Here is a 20,831-nt window from a genome sequence, read left to right on the forward strand (position 1 = left end):
AGCCCTGAAAGAGGAAATAACCAATTCCAAGAGGATCTGAGGAAGCTTTATATAAGAATTTGCATTTGAGTAGGAACTCAGCTCAGAGGGAAAGACCCACGCAGAGAAAACACATTTGCAAAGTCACAGAGGTAAGACAGCAATCTGAAAACATTGAGGAAATACCAATTAAAAAGATTATGGGCGTGAGGATTTGGAACTCAGGAGAAACAAGGGTGGAAATTAGGCCTGAAAGTTTGTGATGGTGTCTTGGAAATACTAATTATTTCATACTTCCTCTGTTGTGATCTGTTCAAGGCATTAGAATGTATTTATTTTAATGCATTGGAATTTAAGTAGGTAAAGTATTAGGTGCTGTTGCAAGAGATGGGGAAAGTGAAGAGGGCCTATCTTGAGAAAGAAGTCCCTGTTGACTGAAACAATGGGACTGAATGACTAATTCATTGTGGCAACTGAAGGAAGAGATGAATGTTTTCAAGGTTTCCACAAGACCTGTGATTGTGATGATGTCATGAAAAGACTCTGGGAACACCAGAGGAAGAACATATCTTTCTGGTGAGGAAGTGAAGATAAACTCAGTTTTGAGTGTTTGCATTTAGGGGCCCAACCTAGATATTGCTGGGAAACAAACCACCCTAAAAACTTGTACCCTCAAACAATTTTTTCTCTCACGAGTCAATGTTGGCTGGGCTCAGCTGTGCAGTGCTGGTTGAAAGAGCAGCGGGGGCTGGCGCTATAGGCTGGGCTGCTTGGGCTTCACTCAGTCAGGTGGACTCAAGGTAGCTGCACTTGTATCTGGTGCCTGGCTTCGAAGGGGCCACAGCAGCTGCTGCCAGCCCTCAGGAAGGCTACGTCTGGACTTGGCATTGCATTTCTTGCGTAACATGACTTCATACCCTTACTGTCAAAGTGGCCACATCCCAATGGGTGCCCAGTCAACACATGTGTAGCCGTCTCTACCCTGCCACGGTGCTGGTAGAGGCATATGTGGAGATGTCCTGGGGGACCATAATGAACACGACTCTGGCTCTCCAGAAAGAAATCAGGATTGGAAACCTGAGTGAAGGAATTTTTTGAGAGTTAGCAGTGGAATCGTAACAATGGATGATTAGATAAAGGAGTTGGGAATGGGACAAGACCACATTTAAGAGAGGCATCTGGGGGGTGAAGCCAACAAACAGAGGTGGAACTCTAACAGCCAATCAAGACGACACCAGAGGACAGGGGCTCCTAGCAACTGCTCAGGATTGGGGAGGGGACAGGGTTTGAGGCTGCAGAGCCAGCAGTGAAGAAGGTGCTAGGACGGGGAGCAGGAGGTGGCGCCCACTGTGAGATGGTGGCTAGCAGCAGAGGGAGGCGGATGGGGCTGGATTTGGGCTGATTCGACAATTCTCAGGGCTTGGGGGGTGGTCAGTAGAGGGGGAAAGAAGACAGGAACACAGCGGGAACTAGAGGGGTGGACTATGGAGGGTTTCTTTGGCTTCTGAAAGCAGGATGAGACAGGAAGACACAAGTAGAGGATGGTATAGTATAGTGAGGTACTAGGGGAGGGGAGAGGCTCAAGGTAGTCTCCGTGTTCTCTGTGAAGGTGAAACGAAACCACTCATCACTAGAATCAGGAACTTGTCCTCCTCAGAACATCTATAGGACATTTCTTCTAATGTTAGTTATGGAGGCACAAAATTGGTGAAAGTTTGAAAGATCTGGAGATGAGAAAACAAGGGGTTGCAAAAGCCAAGTTTTGTTTATCTGTTTGCTTTTATCATTCTTACTCATTCTTTTGGTTTTAATTGTGGATTATCAAATGAATTTAAAAGGAGATGTCATAAAGATAAACCATTTAAAGTAGGAGGGGATAGTCACATGCTTACTAACTTCTGGAAAAAATATGAGACTAGCTATATTAAACGACAAATCTTTACCTTGTGGTGTATAGATGCTAAGAGGCTCTTTCTCTATCTTTTTTTCATGTAAATTTCTGCTTTAGGAAAACCGGTTAATTCTATGATCATTTGCACATTACATCTATGTATATATACTGAATAACTTTCAGCTAATATTTTCCCAGCATAGAGACAGGCATTCTTTGACAGAAAAATACTATGAATAAAAGTTGAGTGATTTGGCCTAAATCAACGAAGTCTAAGACTTTCATGAAGATAAAAGGCCAGATTAACCAGCCTTTTGTAACACAGGTTAATATCACAGTGTCCTATGTACCATGGATGAAGCATGCCTCCTTGTAGTAAGTGAAAACACAAAAAGCTACTATCGCTCTTAATCTGTAAAAGCAAGATTTCAATTTTTGTGTCCTCATCATGTCTTGCCTTTAATAGAATAAGAAAAATAAAAGAGGCATGGTCAATGGAATTTACAGATATTTTGTTTGGTCACAAATAAAAATGTACACTCTTTGAGGAGAGGAAGTATGTCTCCCATTTTTGAATCATTGTGCCTGGCACAGAAGCTCTTGAAAGGATGGAGAGTGAATAAATGAAGCATGGGTATTGAAATCAGCTTTATTTGGATATAACCTGGAAAATTATAAAGCAAAATTATAAATCAGGATATAGGTATTACAGTGAATCTACTATATAAATATCTGTCCAAAAATACAAATTATTGTATTTTATGCAATAATTGTGCAAGTACAGAAACTTACACATGTATAGAATGAGTGGCTAGGTCACTCCAGCTTCTGAACTAGAAGTTAAAAAGTGTTATTAATTGTATCGAAAATATTTTCCAGTATTCATTGGCAGAAAAAAATAGAAATTAAAGATTTTGATATATTTCATATTAATCTTTGTTATAGGCAGAAGGCTTTGGATGCGTACGGACTTCCATGAAGTCAGCATCCCTTCTTCCATCTTGCTCAACAAGTAAGGCTGGTGGTGAGATTAGGCAGTGATTTTTTTATTTGAAAAATGTGAGAAGATATCTAGAGTTGTACCATTTAGCTCCAATCACAACACTAAGAAAACTATATTAAAATAGATACTCTTAAGAGTATATTATTTAATCTAAAAGTAAATAATTTAGAAATAGAACATTTCATTCCATGCTTAGATTCCTCCATTGGACTAGGCAATCCATTTGATTTTATCAATGAAACAGATTTATGATTTGTAGTTTGGAATGTTCTATGTATGCTAATAATGTGAGTTTCATGGATTTGGATTTCTCACAGATAAGGTCCTAAACTGTCTGCTGAGGCTACTCTGTAATTTTGCATTTAGCATCTGGCCTTTTCTTTAGTTTTTGCATCAAAGAGAGGGGGACAGTGTCTTCAAAAACACTGAGTCGTTACCAAATAATGGCTATAAAAATTCTAACTCTAGATGCTATTTCTGTGTGATATATATATACATATATATACAGATATCTATGTGGATGTACATGCCTATATGTATATAGATACATATATATTCTAGCTATGGTTTTATTCTTTAACTTGAAAAACAAAAAAGATGATAAAGATGAAAATGAAACAAAGCCACACGAATTGAGCCTTGGAGAGGCTGGAAGACTAAACTATGTATTCATCAGATTGGCAGAAACTGCCATGACCAAGGCATGCTGGGATAATTGCTCACCTACATTTAAAGGCAATGCAAACTCCCAGGGACCCTCAGTGAAGCTTTCGACAAATCATATCCATTAGCACATGATGCATGAGTAGGAAAAAGCGCTGTTCAATTGTGTGTATATTGTATATACACACAATATTTGTATATATACATATATACAAATATGTATGTACACAGGTAATTGAAATCATCCGAATGAAGTGACCAGGTTTCGTATTTAATGGCTAAAGTGACCTTGGATGTTAGCAACGTAATTTTCTATTATCAATAGTAGTATCAATAATTCTTCAATGATAAAGTGTAAAGGGAAAAACTTAAATAACGATCAGTATTTTTATGCTCCCTTCATCCTGTAATATTACGTCAAGTGTTTGAAGAAAATACAGAACAGTCACGGGTCGTGCAGGGTACTGCTCATTCCAAGAAGCCTTTATCCCACATCAAGGTTAAAACTTCAATGAGTTTCCATTGGCTGAGTGATTGCATAAATTAATGCTATTCAGAACAGCTTTAACTTGCACAGCTGACTTTGGAAATGTGTGACTAAGCTCCTAAATTGGCATCGAAGGCACATTTACGGGAGTTGCCTTATCTCTGCACCACTTACTGCCTTTCATCCCCCCTCACTTCCTCCCATTATCATCATCACTTTCATCACAGGCAGCTGAAGTTTCTCCTTCAAAATCAAAAGCCCTTGGAAAACAATCCTGCCTTAAAGCTATGGCCACTGAAAATGTGTTGTGTCTCTTTCATTTACATTTTGATTAAGTGAAAGTCTCTTAATTTGGGCCATTATCAATACATAAATCTGTAGAGAAAATGAACATGCATTTATAATGCAACCAAGATTACATGATTTACTGTTCTTATAATGTGTAAATACAGAGGGGAAAAAAAAAAGTCCAGCTCCTAGGTCCCTGTATATGAAGCACTGTCAGCGATTAAGGGGGCAACTCACATCCTCTGTGAAGGCGAGCCTCAAGCTCCCCGTGCCTCATCTCATCATTATGTCAACTGAACTAGGTCTCAATTAAAACCATCACACATCAATTCGTCTACCCTACTTGACCAATCTTCCTGTGGGGAGGTTTGTGAGTGGTAAAATGAAAGGCTCAAAATGGGTTTCCATACCTGATTGTGGACTTTGTTTGGGAATTTTGGCTACCGCTTGAGGGCTGGAGGTGGAGTGCATTCGCTGGTTGGCAGAGCTGTGGATGCTGCTGGGAATGGCTGCTGAGACATTCTTGCGAGGCTTCATATCTTGCAGCCACATGGGCGAGGCTTCGAAGGCCTGCATCCTCCTGGCGTGGCTGTTGGCATTGACTTTCAGGTAGGCCTGGGCTTTGTGTTCCTGTAGCTCTCCGTAATTGGCATCTGTCACCCTGCATTCATATAAGCCTTCATCCTTTTTCCTCACTTTGGAAATCTGAAGCTTGTGAGAGATGTCATTGCCTTGGACTTTCACTGTCTGAAAAATTGCAGGTAAAAAAAAATAATAAAGTGCTACATCAAATGATTTTGTTCCCATACTTGCTCCTGAGCTTGCTAATGTGGGAAAACTAAAGGGTCTTAATAGCCTCATAGCCACAGTCAGAGAGCTATTTATTTTCTCAACAGTCAAATCCGAAGGTCATATTTATCCCATTGCATTAACAACTGGCTTCACAAAATCATGGAATAATTAGTTCAATCCAGCCAGCGCCAGATTCCAGTAGCCACGTGGTCCCCATTTCCCACGTTCCAGTAGCAGTTTTGCCACTTTCCAACCATGAGACTGACCTCTGCCTGGATAGCTCAGCCAAATGAAGCACAAACAGAATATGGTAAAGGATGGAGTTTGTACAGCCTCTTTTCTTCACTGCTGGCAACAGCCCTGAGAGATCACAAAAGTATTCTGTTGATCACAACAGAATTTGAGGATGTTTTATCCCCACATTAGGGTGCCTCACTAAAGGTACCAACAAAATAGACTTGAATCTTTAACAGTCTTCTCAAATGTTTGGTGCAGTCTTTTTTTTTTTTTTTTTTTTTATGATAGTCACAGAGAGAGAGAGAGGCGCAGAGACACAGGCAGAGGGAGAAGCAGGCTCCATGCACCGGGAGCCCGACGTGGGATTCGATCCCGGGTCTCCAGGATCGCGCCCTGGGCCAAAGGCAGGCGCTAAACCACTGTGCCACCCAGAGATCCCTGTTTGGTGCAGTTTTACCAAAAGTTATGGGGTGGAATGGCTTGGGGTACAGATTAAGATCACCTGGAGTCTTAGGGTCAGAGTGCATAACCCTGGCCAATGTAGTGTCTTTAGGCTCCTGGAATTGGAGATGCCATCAATCAGACACTGGTTTGATTTTCAAAATTGAAATTGGCTCTCATATTTCTTCTAATAATTTTTATGCCAGATTAACAGCAAAATGATATGTAAATATTAAAAGTATATGTGATTTTGTGTTATGCATAATACACATATTCACACGTATACTCATAAGCATCTTTATCAGAACAGCTAGGTTTTACATAAATCTTATATTATCCATGATTGACAGGATGATGGATTTCCTAAAACACTCAGGATTTAAGGATTTGCATGATTTTGAAAGATAGTGAAAAGAAGTGAGGGAAGTTTACACTTTCAAATGGCCATAAGTAAGAAAACGTGTTGAGTATTTATTTGTCTTTTACATACAGAGTCATATATACAAATAGTTTCCAATATTTGAACCACAACTATGGTATATATTTATTTGTATGAAAAATTACATATTAATATACAAACACAATAAAAAGAATAGGAAAAAAATAAAAATAAATAAAAAGAATAGGGATTAATAGTTTCAAATATAGCCTCAGTTGAGTCTCTTAACAAAAGTTTGAAATAGTTGGAGTACTTACATGATTATTATTTTACATTAAAGTAAACTGAGGCTTGGGGGTTTGGGTTTTGATTCTCAGCATTGATAGCACATTAAAATCATCTAGGGAGCTGTTAGAAAATGGTCTCATTTGGGGGCGCCTGTGTGGCTTTGGCCACATAGTTAAGCTATGACTCTTGATTTCACCTCAGGGTCATAAGATTGAGTCCCTTCAGGGCTCTGTACTGGGCACGTGGAGCCTGCTGAAGATTCTCTCTTCCCTCCCTCCCTCCCTCCCTCTCAGGAAAGGAAAGAAAAGGAAAGGAAAGGAAAGAAGGAAAGGAAAGGAAAGGAAAGGAAAGGAAAGGAAAGGAAAGGAAAGGAAAGGAAGAAAGGAAGAAAGGAAGAAAGGAAGAAAGGAAGAAAGGAAGAAAGGAAGAAAGGAAGAAAGGAAGAAAGGAAGAAAGAAAGAAAGAAAGAAAGAAAGAAAGAAAGAAAGAAAGAAAGAAAGAAAGAAAGAAAGAAAGAAAGAAAGAAAGAAAATGGTCTCATTTGGATTAATGTGGAAACATTACGTTTGCATCTTAAGGAGGCAAAGCTCAGATCGGTGTTTCATAAAAGCCTTCCTGATTCATGTGGGGAATATAAATAATAGTGAAAGGGAATATAAGGGAAGGGAGAAGAAATGTGTGGGAAATATCAGAAAGGGAGACAGAACGTAAAGACTGCTAACTCTGGGAAACGAACTAGGGGTAGTAGAAGGGGAGGAGGGCGGGGGGTGGGAGTGAATGGGTGACGGGCACTGGGGGTTATTCTGTATGTTAGTAAATTGAACACCAATAAAAAATAAATTAAAAAAAAAAAAAAAGCCTTCCTGAGAATTCTAAGTTAACAACTGCTGGTTTAAGACACATGATCAAGGTCATTCTGTTAAATTGAGAACAGAACAAACTTTGTTCTACCTCAGTTTCTAACTAGAACTTTTGCTGACTCACTAGACTTCTTGAACTTCTGGAATAGGTAATAGTATTAGTAGTTATGTGCTTGATCATGTATCTTAACCGTATGGCGCCCTAGTTTGAGATGTGTAAGGCTATTCCCCACTGGTCTTTGGAGGATATACTTATGGGTGAAGGGTGACATAGGAGTAGTCAGTAAACAATCTAGCCACTATATATGTAAAAAATAAAATATTTAAGATAAGTATTGTCAACAATTGATTTTACCAGTAAAGCTTTCTAGCACTGTATGAAAACAGTAGTTTCTATAATAATTGACTTGAAATATTCTAAAAAGTGAGTTTATGAATATAAATTGTAGTTTTATTCCTGTTTGATATTTGCTTCCAGTTTGAGATTATACACTTACAGATTTTGATTCTATTAGTACAATATATTTTTAAACTTTTGCTTGTGATATAATATCAATCTTATACCACTTTTTTACTATTTTAACAGCCTCAGTATAAATTTTCTTTCTTAATGGAGGTCATTGGATTGTTAAGATTCCTAAAATGAATATAAATAAAAGAATATATACTTATACATGTTCCTATATATGGCATATATACACACATACACACGCACACACGCACACATATATATGCCAAGTAGACCCTGTACTTTCTGACTTTATAAAAACTATTTCATTTCTAGTAATGAAAACTTGTTTACTGTTTATTTTTATTTTGTTTGTTTGTTTACTGTTTATGAATGAGCTAAGCAGATCTAGCAACATAAAGTGATTCTAGAAGGCTTCACTGGCGATATAGTCAAAAAATCACAATTTTCTTTTTATTTCTAACTTCATATAGAATTATTAAAAAGTAATACACAATACAGTTGAAATACATCTCTATGTTTTCAATAGGTCAACCTCCTCCAATTATGTTTTATATTTATATTGGCTTTTGGTTTTATATGTTTATGACTTTAAACATGTTCATTAGAAATAGGTTGCATGCCTTAAAAATTACATTGAGAATTGAGTTGTTTTCAATATAATTTCAACATCCTCTTGGATACTTTAATTTTTTTCCTGCCTAGGAAGATTGTCATAAGTTAGTATTTTACTTCCTATTAAAGGGTAACTAGTTCTGTGATTTCGAATGAAGATTAGAATTGCAGTCCTATACTCCTATAGTCTTGTAACTGTTAAAAAGACTAACAAAAAAAGTTCCACACTCTTTGCTTGGCAAAACGACTCTCTAGTAATCGTTGAAATATCTGTGGTCTTGAAATGAATGATTTTATTGTATCAACTCTAAATCTGCTTCAATTGGTAGGTACCCAGAGAAATAAGAAGGAGAAAGCTGGCTCTCGCCCTGCGTCCATGACATTGCCTTTTTCGGGGCAAGAATTTGAAAAAGGCTTTTAGAGACCTATAAGGCCCTCATGCTCCTCCACCTGGGGCCTGGCCGGCCTGGCAGGTGACAAAGGCAGGCGCCCCCTGTCGCCTGTCGCCGTGATACTCACACTGATCTTGGTCCCGTCGTTGTCCGGGTCTCGGTCGGGCACCAGCTCCACCTGCGGGCGGGGGGGAGAGGCCGCTCAGCACGGGGACCTGGGCCGGGGCGCAGCCTCCCCGGGGCTCGGATGGGGCGGGGGGCGGCGCACGGGGACCAGGCGGCCCAGCCCCGCGGGGCACCGATGGCAGCCCTCGGGGGCACCGATGGGCGGAGCAAGGGGACCAGGTGGTAGAGCCCTGCGGGGGCTCGGATGGGGCGGCGCACGGGGACCAGGCGGCCCAGCCCCGCGGGGCTCCGATGGCAGCCCTCGGGGGCACCGATGGGCGGAGCAAGGGGACCAGGTGGTAGAGCCCTGCGGGGGCTCGGATGGGGCGGCGCACGGGGACCAGGCGGCCCAGCCCCGCGGCTCCGATGGCAGCTCTCGCGGGCACCGATGGGCGGAGCAGGGGGCCCAGGCGGCCCAGCCCGCGGGGCTTGTGGGAGGCGCACGGGGACCAGGCAGCCCAGCCCACGGGGCTCCGATGGGGGCGGCGCACAGGGGCCCGGCGGCCCAGCCCCGCGGGGCACCTATGGGGGCGGCGCACGGGGACCTGGCCCGGGGCGCAGCCTCCCCGGGGCTCGGATGGGGGCGGCGCACGGGGACCAGGCGGCCAGCAGGCCGGTCGGGGCGGCGGGACCGCGCGGGGGCGCCGGCGAGTCGCGCGCGGGGAGGTGGGTCCGGGCCGGCGGGGCCCGCAGGGCTGCACCCGGGAGCCCGCGGAAGTCTGCGGGGACCCCCCCCTCCCCCCGCGTCCAGGCCCGCGGGCCTCCCTTCCCTGGGGCTGGGGGCTCTTCCAGAGCTCCTCCTCCTGCTCGGACCGGCCCTCCGCCCCGCGCGCCCAACTGCCCAAGCTGCGCTCCCGCGGCTCCCCCTCCGCAGCCCCCACCGCGCCCCCCTCGCCCCTTCCCTCCGCCTCCGCCCGCGCTCCCGCTCCCTGCGCTCCCTGCGCTCCCTGCGCTCCCCGCCGCCCCCACTCTCCCGCGCTCCACTCCCTCCCTCCCCATCTCTCCTCCGCCAGCCTCAGTGGTGACAACTGACGGGTGTGCGCGCGCGCGCGGTGGAGACACAGAACCCCCCTCCCCAGCCCAGCGCCCGGCCAGGTGCGGTCCTGGGACGTGGGCACACCGTGGCCCCCGCGGCCCGCGAGCGGTAGCGGGTCCTGAGCGGAGCAGGTGACCCCGGGGTTAATGGGGGGACACTCCGCGAGTCCCTCCTGGCTCCTGCCCCCCGCCCGGCATCCCCGCGCCACCCGCGCCAGGCGAGCCAGCGGGTCCCCGGGGAGCCCCGGGAGCCCCAAGGGCGTGAGCGGGACGGACGCGGGGGCGCTCAGCTACCTGCGCACCGGCCACCTCGGCCCCGGGCTCCAGGTCCTCGGGGCCCCGCAGGAACCACCACTGGATCTCCAGGTACACCGAGGCGGAGCCACTCTGGAAGGCGCAGGACATCTCCACATTCTGGCCCTCGGTCGCCGTCACGTTCCGCGGGAACTCGGTAAATTTGGCTGCAAAACAGAAATCGCATCCTTTTGGGATATCCAGACCCTTTCCCTGAGAGCTCACTACAGTTTTCGTGGACTTAAAAATAATAATAGTAATAATAATAATAATAATAATAATAATAATAATAATAATAATAAAATAATAAAAAGGCTAACAAAACACTTCTGTGACATCTCGGACTTTGCCTGCTTCCCCAACCCCCTTTCCTTGGCCTGGTCCCTGTTCCTTTTTGGTGTCACGCCGAAATAACTTTGTCGTCGACCAAGTCCAGATAATGCAAAGCTTAAGGGGCTTGCCAAGGAACTCAGCCCCGGTAGCCGAGATGCCCACGGGTGGATGCATTTACCTTTTGTCAGACTGCAGCGTTACCCAAAACTTACGGAGGGATCCACCGAGCTACGCGTCTGACAAATCTGCCAATATAGGAGGAGAGCCTCTTGCTCGAAGTTTCTAAACAATCCATGACTAACTGGATGTTTCAAGTAACCAGACAATGCATCATAATTCCCTGTCAAAATGCACATTCCTGATGCACCAAAACAATTATTAGCAATCCCGATTTTAAGGCCACAGCAGGGAAACAAAATGCTCACTTTCTAAGCTGTGAATGTGTCTTTTTTTGTTTTTCCGCCTAGATTAACCTTTATATTTGTCCCCATCAAGCCATTGTATTGTAAATCGCCATACACCCCCTGGCAAAGGAGAATCACACACTTGGGTTTTAGTTCAGAGTAAAGACTGTTTTGAAGTCACCGGAGATTTTTTTTTTTTTTCAGTTTTTTATAGTGAACACTATCAGTCTTGACACTGCTAGTCTGCAGAATACAGAGTTAAGGGGAAACTCACAAAAATGAAATGCTCCCCCCCCCCTTTTCTTCTCCCAAAGGCATTTCTTTACCATGGAATGCTCTGGGTGGTTTGCTCTTATTATGGTGTCTAAGGCATGTTTGTGAAGAACTGATGTTTCCCTAAAAGTAGTCCTGGAGAGATCTGTGGCTAACGGAAGTGCACAGCTGCAGCACACACTCACAGACAGGAGGGCTGAGGGGCCGCAGGGCTGATTTGGGGGTGGAGGCACCCCCCCACCCCCCACTTTTCAAAGACGGGCATCACATCGTTATGAAACACCCAAACGATCACAACCGAAGTGTGCCTGTATTTATACATAAGCAAGTCGCAGATTTAGTTAAAGGAGACCATTCTGGTGTGAAAACGACTTTTCTGTGTAAGCTGAGGGGGGGTGGGGGGAGCGCGGCGGTTCCGCTGGCGGGAGTGATGCAGCGTCGGGCCGCGGGGACCTGATCTGTTCGTGGTGCTGAAACGATCACCGCAGCCTGCGAAGTCCTGCCCGCGGGGTCCCCGGGCGGCTGCCGCCTCTGCTGCAGCTGCTGCCGCCGCTGCTGCTTGTAATGCAAGTCGTGCCTTTTTATGGGTCCTTTGATAAACACGCACGCAAACCAAGTCGCAAGGACCCAGAAAAAGGAAACTCTAAGGCAACCCTGCCTCCACTGAGGAGGGCTGGCCGTGGAGAGCCCCCCATCCCCGGCTCGGTTTGTTTGCCATGATTATGTATGCATGAGTGGCTACCCAGTGCATGCACACGGATCCAAGGCACACTCACACACACTCACACTCACACACACACACACTCACCCCTGTGTTTGCGCTCGCCCAGGCACCCACTTCATTGTCAGGCGCCACGTACATCTGCTCTCGGTTTTAGCTTGCCTCCTATTTAATAAACTTTGCAGAAAAACAACCGACACCGGAACACTATTCCACTGTTCCTTGCCTAAGGATAGCGCTACGTCTGCTTGGTCGTTCTTTGAACACAGAGAACACACTCACACGCACGCACACACACACTCCGCAGGCAAACCTATGTGCCAACCAACGAGCCGCACACTTACCTTGAGAAGACAGCCCTTGTTGCACATACAAAACGGAAAAGAAAACAAATCCAACGTATGCCAGAAAGATCCCCATCGTTCCGGAAAGGGGAGAAGGGGGGGGTCACATCAGTGTAGCCAACAGCCAAGAAAGCCCCCCCCTCCAAAAAAAAAAAAAAAAAAAGGCGGTGCAAGCGGAGTGCAGCGGAGGCTCAGCCTCGGAGCCCCGGGCGCGACGCTGCGAGCATCCTGCGGGCGGCCTGGCTCCGGGAGGCTCCGGGAGGCTCCGGGAGGCTCCGGTGCACACTCGCGCTGGCGGCGCGGGGACGGCAGTGCGCCCGGCTGGCTGGCTGCTGGTCCGGCGTCAGCCCGCGCTCCCCGCCTCCCCGAGCGCCGCGCCAGCCGGGGAAGTGGGGAGTGGGCAAGGGGGGCGGGCTGGACCGCTCCGCCGGGCTCGCCGCGCCGCAACTTTTCCCTCTAATGGCTGCGATGATGCCTTTAACCCCCTGCGCGCCGGGCGGCTCCGCACCTGCCGGGCTCGGGGCTCGGGGCTCGGGGCTCGGGGCTCGCGGCTCGGGGCTCGCGGCTCCTGCCGGCGAGCAGCGTCGCGTGGCGTCTTCCACTTTGCTCTCTCCGGTGTCCCTGCACCGGCCGGATGGCTGTGGCGTCGGCAGCCTGCACCGCTGGGCGCCCCCGGGGAGCGCGGGGCTGCGGGGCTGCGGGGCCGCGCGGGGCCCAGGCAGGGGCGGGATGGGGCCGAGGAGGCCGCCTCGGGGCGGCGGAGACAGGCGCTGGCAGGAAACGCCGCTTAACCAGTTAGTAACTGCTTGCACGAGGATGCGCCCAGGCTCCTGGTCCTCGCCAAGGTCTCGCAGCACGAGCCTCCGCTGCAGGAGGAACAGCCCGTGCAGGCACCATCCAGACACCCACCCCTCCAGCTGGCCAACGGGAAAGACCAAAAGTATCAGAAGTCACGTAGGGAGAGAATTTTCGAGAAAGAAAAGCCCACCGTGCCACGATTACTTTTATCGTTATTAGATATTTTTTGTTATTTATTTATTTTTTCAGATCCACACACCCACCCCTCTGCCTTCCTCTGCTCCCATCTCACATGTGTTTTGGGAGGGGGGAAGGGTTTAAAATACCAGTACGGTCTTTCTTTTGTTTTTGTTTATTTGCTTCTCTTTTGCATAAGAATAATTACTTGATATGCCTCGGGATATATGAACAAAGAATATTTTAAGGAGGAGGAAGCACTGTAAGTTTTAGAATTTGGAGCATAGCTACTTATCTGCCCTAGGGAAGGTTTGAGATGAGGATATTCTGTTTCTTAAGAATCTACAAACAGTGTGTTAAAGACTCCATCTGTCCTCGTGAAGTCCAAGCGTGAATTTAGATCTTTTTAACAAAACTAAAACCATTTGCCATCTAAGCAGAATGCCAGATATTTTATTCTCATTATTATTTCTATGCAGCTATACCACCAATCTTCACAGTTATTTCAAAATATGACTCAGCCTTAACAATGCTGTCAGGAAACCAATGCAGTATATGTATTTCCATTTTACTGGTAAAGAATTTGTAGTTGGCTAATTCCTCCACTGACCAGAAGGAAATTAACCTTAACAGAGCTGTCGGATTTTTAAGCCACTTATTCTTCTCCTGCTGAATTGCAGCAATAACTTAAATGATCAGAAAATATTGTAAAATACAATATTACTTATTTTCTGAAGATGTACTTCTCTCTCACTGTGGGTAGGGGCAGAGTATAAGATTTATGAGATTTGGAGAAAGTCATGGGGAATATTTTACATCCGTTCATGTTTAGGCCAACAAGACTCCAGATCCTTCTTGCATGGAGCAAAGGTTTCTGAAGCATGTAATTTCAAGAAAAAAAAGTCTCTTTATGTCCAAACACTCTCTCACGGAGAATGTGTTCAGAATACAGGGACAATCCAAGTTAATGTACTTACCCGATACTTAACATTATTTGGAAAATAAACCAAACTTTGCAGATATTGGATCCCCAGAGATGAGTTGTCTCCAACTTTAAATTTTGTCCCTAACAAGATATGCTCAATGCTTTCCTCACGATTTTAGTTTTAGTTGAAGCATTTAACATAAGCATGAGATTAATATGTCATGATGTGTCCTGACTTCAAGGTTATCTGCCGTTAGAACAGTTTCCAATATAAAGAAAAGGGCATCCATTTTAAGCAAGGGAAGTTCTGAATTAATTTAGCAAAGCACCTCAGATTCTCTTAAGGGGAACTTGATCGCTGTAACTGTAAAAGTACAATAAAAACAAGTTGAAACGTGGTAAAGTGTGAGAAAAGCTTTTACAGGACAGATAAACTACTTTATGAGAGTTTAAGCAACTAAAGAAAGAAAAAGAAAGAACAAAGAAGAAGAGATAAAATAACAAGGAAGACAAAACTGGAAAAGGATTGATGTTCTTTTTCTCATGAAAAATGCCTGATATTTTATTTTCAGTTTTGCCAAGGTAGACTAATAACTTTATCTTAAATATCTGTCGTAGCATCTCAAGGACTGTAAATAGTGTTGGTAAACCCACTCGCATTATTTCCTTTAGAACATTTGCCTTATTAAAGACAAAGTTGTTTCTCTATTAACAGTTTGAAGTGATAAGAAAGTTTAATTAAAAAGTAAATATATCCAATATATCAAAATGTCACAGTGCTGAGACAAAGTCCCACTATTTTTATAAGTGCCTGTAAAACACCACGTTCTCCTATAAAACTGGTGGTAACTTACCAGGACGGGTTTCTTGTTTGCATCCAGAAATAAGAGAGACATTTCCTTCCCGTTTCTCCTTTCCCAAAATGTTCGCTGATGCGTCACCCTGTAAAAATGACTGCAAATCTCGTCTTCCAACAAGCAAAAAACTATCTGTGAACTAATGCTCTAAAAATAAAATCTTAAATCTAATTTTTAAAGCTGTTTTCGTGCCTTTTACACTAAGGTTTGTTTTTGTTTGTTTTTGTTTTTGCTATTTTACAATTCAAATATTTGTATCAGCACACTATTTTCCCCCTAAAGTATGTAATAGGAATTCTTATTTGAATATGCTCCTTCCTATGGTATAATTCAATCTGTTTGAGTTCATTCCATTGCCTGCCTCTGGTATCTTATTTAGATTGCGTTGCATTCTTTTCTGGTGTATGAAAACTTGTTTAACTTTATCTTTCAAACACTGCTGACTTATGATGCCCACAGTCTTTCCCATGCACTTCCAGAGCCTGTGATCCACCCGAGAGCTAAGCAGTTAGAGGGGGTCTTCAAGATCTGTGATTTTCAACTGCATTAGTCCTTTCTCCTAAGAGGGCTTTGGGGCATTTGTTCACCTTCAACTTGATGGGAATCACCATATTTCACCCTCAGAGGCTCATGATAAAATTACTTTCCATATTCTACTTGCATAATCTGTCCTCAGTTGGGGCTTAAGCGCCTGATGTACACTTTTAAAATGTTGTCAATGATTGGAAGACCCCGAGTTCAGTATTTTATTTAGAAATAACCTTGAAAATAAAACCATCTAAGAAATTGGAAGATCATCTTTGTGATCCAGAAGCATAAGCTTAATTTCTTCACATCTCTGGCAGGCAGGGTTAGTTGAACTGCTCATACTTTTCCATCCATGCAGCAAAGAGGTGCATTCTCCTGTGTTCTCAAACATGGTCTTTGGAGAAGCTCAAAACGGTATAGGAGAGAATATTTCAGAGCATTGAGTAATATTTTCACCTGTAACTTCATGCCTAGAGTATTTTTTTCTCACTTGGGGAAATAAAAAGAGGTCGATACCTCTTTAGATACGGAAGTAATATAAAAAAAAAAAATCCACAGAGAAACTCTTTCAACAGAAGAAAACAGGAATCCGGAGAAAGTCATTAACTCATATTAACTGAAGATGCAGTCTTAAAATTTGTTTTCTGTTGAATTATAGAAGCTGATGCCCTGGTAGTGTGGGGTTTTTACTGGTCTCCTCTACATGTCGTGTTTTCAAAGATAAGAGAGAGTCAAGGATAAGATAACAACAACAGAAACAACATAAATAACATCTCTTCCTATGCATATATATAGCATATCTTCCTAAAATGAATGAATTTCAGAAATGGAGGGGAGCTTAGTATGCAATCAATCCGAACTGTTCATTCTACATATGACAGGCCAGGGGCTGCAAGCGACGGCTGCTCACTTGTGTCACAAAACCAAATCAAGACTTTCTTTCATCAAGATCCTAAGGTCTAAAATGTTTAAAACAAAGGATTGAGGATTAAATATCTTAGGGCAAGCAAACAAAACTTGTTCATGCTCTTGGCTCTACAGGATATATTGAAAAAATGACCACTAAAAAGAAAATCGATTGCACCCAAACTCTCTCCTAGATGCTAGTAAACAAGTCACTTGAAATTCCAGACCCTGAGAATAGTCTTTGAATCTCCTCCACATAATTTCTGGTTGTCTCATATCTTGCATCTTGTAAAGTAAACAATTCAGAGAGGGAGAATAACCAGTGGTCTTTGGAAGTGATCAGCATTTTAAATAGCCAGGTGGCCTAAATTGACTAACTGCCCATTATATGGCTACTGTTCATTTTAGTCTTCCCCACAGCATTTCTCCTCTTATCTTTTCCTTTAAGGCATGACCAAAATATAAATTACCTAGATCTAGCTTATATTCGGTGAATCTCTATGTAACTTTGTAGTTGAAGTTCACAAAGTTAGACCTCAGATTATTCATGAGTTCATGTTATATCATTTTTAAACTGTAATATCTGGTCTAGATGTGACCTCTGGAAACAGCAAAAGGGAAGCATCACATTTTCTGTAAAAGTTAATATCACAATCTGCCTAGATGTCCTTCACAAAACTCGTGGACCCTAATGTTCACCTTTTTCTCTTGTGAGAGATGAAAATGGGCCCATGATCAAACATAACGTGTATCTGCTAATTTCTTCATTAGCAAAAAAGTTAACATGAATAGTTGGCACCTATCCTTAGTAAAAAATCTAAAACATATATAGCTAGAAGCCACGACGTAAGAGAAGCTGAGGCTGCTGTAGCTGTGTCTACCATCTCTGGAATGTTTCTTCTTGCTTCAAATAATTGCTGCAGTTGAAACTTGGGGTTTGTGATATTAATTTCAATATAGGCTTTTTTTTCATTAAGAATCATGTGGGTTTGATTAGACATGAATAACTACATTCTACATCTATTTTTGTGCAACAGATAATTATTTGGGGGGAAAGAAAACCAAACACAAAAAAAGCAGCAATTTTGGGTAGAGTATATAATTCTAAGCTTGTCCATAATTCTTTGCCTATGTTTACAATATGCATGAAAATAATGACTTATAATAATGCTATTGAACATCTTTCAAGAAACAAAGCAATTTACAAACATTTAACTAGCCTTACATTTTTAAGTATATGTATTTCCTAATTCAAAACATTTTAAGTATACATGTTTTCCAATTATTGGATATTACAGACTGGGTTCAAGTTTCCCTGTAGCATCTCTATGCTCTTAAGCAAGTGATTTATCCTCCCCAAATGCCACCCAGTTGCCCTATAATAACAGTTTCTGTTTCATACTTTGTGAGGACAATGCCACATGTATGGTAAGTGTTCAATAAAAGCTAACTATTATTTTTATTTTCATTTTCATTTATTCCTATCTTTCATTCATGAGCCTGAGATTTTACACTATTCAGGATGAATAAAAAGGAGAATCTTGTTACCCTTATGGTGATCTTTTAGGAGAAATGTATGGGGGTATTCTAAGCTTCCCTACAGGCAAATGGTGGTCAATTATAATTTTTTGTATTGGAGGAATAACGAACTGATATTTGAGAGAAAAACTGGAGTTCGTGCAAAACAACAAGACTAAAAAAATATATAGTAGGACCTTGAAACTCTGTTAATGAGATTATTATAAGAAAGGGGCCAAGGCAACAGAGTCCTAAAACTGATTGAGCTGTGTTCTAGCACAGAGTTATATACATTGAGAAAAGGGCTTTGGTTTGACTCCACTATGTATGGAGGCCCCACTCATCTCCAAGTAAACTAAGCCAGGTATGTTAATAAATATGTACACATGATTTTATGTGGTAATAAACTGAAGTCATTCTGACTGTAGTAGGAAGGGCGGAGTGACTTATATAATGGATCCCTGTCATCATAAGAACTTGGTACACTCTCCAATTCGGAATCCTGAGCCTTTTAAAGGAGCATCACCAAGTCCTAGGTTGGTTAAAAATATAGTGATCACACTAGAATGGTCTTGGTTCATGTCAACTGTCTCACTATAATTGTGGATAACACATACTTTTGCTTTCAAAAGCAACCCTTTCTGGATGATAAATGATATGACCACCTTAGTTTAAGAGGACTATAGAGCCCTTATTTCAGTATCAAGTTGAGAATCATGACTGTATAACTCGCAAGCTGTAAGACGAAAGACTATTTAAGACTACTATAAATGGCCGGGATATAGTTGTGAAGGTATTTGAGTTTGGATAAAAGAAAATTTTGATCTCAAGTCGGAATGTTCTAAATACAGAGAGTAGGAGTCAGCTCACATTCTCTTTGGAGAGACCCAGAGGCCCTGTGGGAGTAGCCCCTGATGGCTGGGCTGAATCATCAATTAGTCTTGGTAATTGCTAAGAGGAAACAAAAAGGCTTTACATTTAAAGAAACATAAGTACAGGAAACTATACTTTGGGAAGATGCTTTGCAGTTCAAGAAAGAGGGAATAAAAAGATAAAGGAGGTCTTTAGAATTTCCTGGGATGTTTTATATTTGGAGGGTTTGATCACTAATTGCAAAAGGTATGTTCACTACTCCATTTTCAGAGAAGGATGTGTGTGTGTGTATGTGTATGTGTGTACAGAAAGTGCTGCAACAGTGAAGTTCAGGGTGGGATGGGACAGGCGAACGGGGAGTAAATACATGCAGGATTAAAGGAAAAACTGTAAAAAAAAATTTTAAAAATAAAAATAAATAAAATAAAATAAAATAAATAAAAATTAAATAAAATTTAAATAAAATTTAAAAATAAAATAAAATAAATAAAATAAAATAAATAAAATAAAATAAAAATAAAGGAAAAACTGAAGCTGGCCTTCATTTTCTTGTAATGTTTCAGCCAGGTGACTTTATCGGACCACACGTGTATCCAACATACTGTATCCACTTGTTCCCCACATAAGACGCATGCCAGCCTTCTCTATGGAGCCCTCATGCCCATGCTCTGGCCGACATTCTCCTCTGGTTCTCTTTATTCTGCCTTAGAGTTCTGTCTTCTACATTAAGAAACGTCTCTACATCTTCACACTCTTCACCATTTTTATCTTTTGTACACATTCAGTGCTTAACAAAAGCCTGGTTCTGTTCAACAGATGCTATACTGCAAAAATCTTCTTCACTTGTATAGACCTCTTTTGCTCTAATACTTCAAATAACTGAAGATCAGTTATCAGTTATTGAAGATCCCAACTCAATTTCTCCTCCTTGAATTTAACTGTGTCCCTTTGGAGCTTATGTTTTTCAACTTAGAACATGCTTCCCTTCTTAATTTATTGAGGATTCAGCACTTCATCTCTTAAGCCCTAACCTGTCTCCTGCCCTTATCCTTGAGTTGGAAGATGCTTTCAAAATACCGATTTCTCAGTCTAATTTCATATCAAATAAAAATATTTTTCACCCTACCTCAGTCACACACCTCCTTTGTCTCATTGTGGACTTTGCCATTTCCTAGATCTATTGTATCTTAGAAATAGTAAATTTATACCTCCCATCACTTACCAAAACCTCGTATCCATTCAGTTACTTTGTTCCACAACTCCCACAAAAGTAGTTGGTCAACTATTTCACAAAATTCATCCCAGTTTCTCTTCAGACATTTTCCATATATCATTTCACTCCTGTCTTCACTTCCTTCTCTATCATTTAACAATCATAGCCTCACTTGTTTTTGCCTAGGAGCTGTATAAGGATCCTGCAAACTCCTTAGTATATCTTCCCCAACACCATTCAGAAACAAGGGAGATAACTATGAGGTTGGTCCATAAACTCATCAGCTCCAATATTCTATGGTCTGATTTTCATATGCCTCCAATACTGTGAACTATGGCAGCATTTTAGGTTCCCAGGCATTGATGTGTCGGAAGACTCCTTCAAGGGGACCCAGAAGATGCCTATTTATATTCAGGGTTTTTTAAAATGGTGATTTATGGTCTAGAAGAATAAGGAAATGATACTTGAGAGAAAAACTAGTATTAGTTCAAAACAAAAGGACTAAATAAGAAAATACTCTAGGGCCCTGAGACCCTATTCAAAAAATGTATATGGAAAGGGAGACAACTTAATAGTCTAGAGTTCCATATTTGATTTAGCCATGTTCTATATCGCGTGGAGTTATATCAGAGAAAAAAATTTGGTGTGACTCCCCATTAGCCATCTAACTTGTGTCTAGGGAC

At 42.7% G+C, this 20,831-nt stretch overlaps 1 protein-coding gene across 7 annotated transcripts in view; it reads right to left on the reverse strand.

Moving 5' to 3' along the window:
* Positions 1-12,494, reverse strand: part of VSTM2A (V-set and transmembrane domain containing 2A) — a 193,418-nt gene extending 180,924 nt beyond the window's left edge. For 6 of the 7 annotated variants that reach the window (XM_072791696.1, XM_072791692.1, XM_072791693.1 and 3 more), the window contains exons 1-4: positions 12,354-12,494; positions 10,279-10,445; positions 8,912-8,962; positions 4,722-5,058 (exon numbers count right to left, since the gene is read on the reverse strand). In XM_072791696.1, the coding sequence (XP_072647797.1) occupies positions 4,722-5,058; positions 8,912-8,962; positions 10,279-10,445; positions 12,354-12,429 (631 nt within the window). In that variant the 5' untranslated portion in view covers positions 12,430-12,494. Of the gene's footprint in view, positions 1-4,721; positions 5,059-8,911; positions 8,963-10,278; positions 10,446-10,789; positions 10,810-12,353 lie in introns of those variants that run through there. The other variant, XM_072791698.1, reaches the window with a different exon arrangement.
* Positions 12,495-20,831: the final 8,337 nt, after the last annotated feature.

This window comes from Canis lupus, chromosome 21 (genome assembly GCF_048164855.1).
Source record: "Canis lupus baileyi chromosome 21, mCanLup2.hap1, whole genome shotgun sequence".
In the NCBI taxonomy this organism is placed as follows: Eukaryota; Metazoa; Chordata; class Mammalia; order Carnivora; family Canidae; genus Canis; species Canis lupus.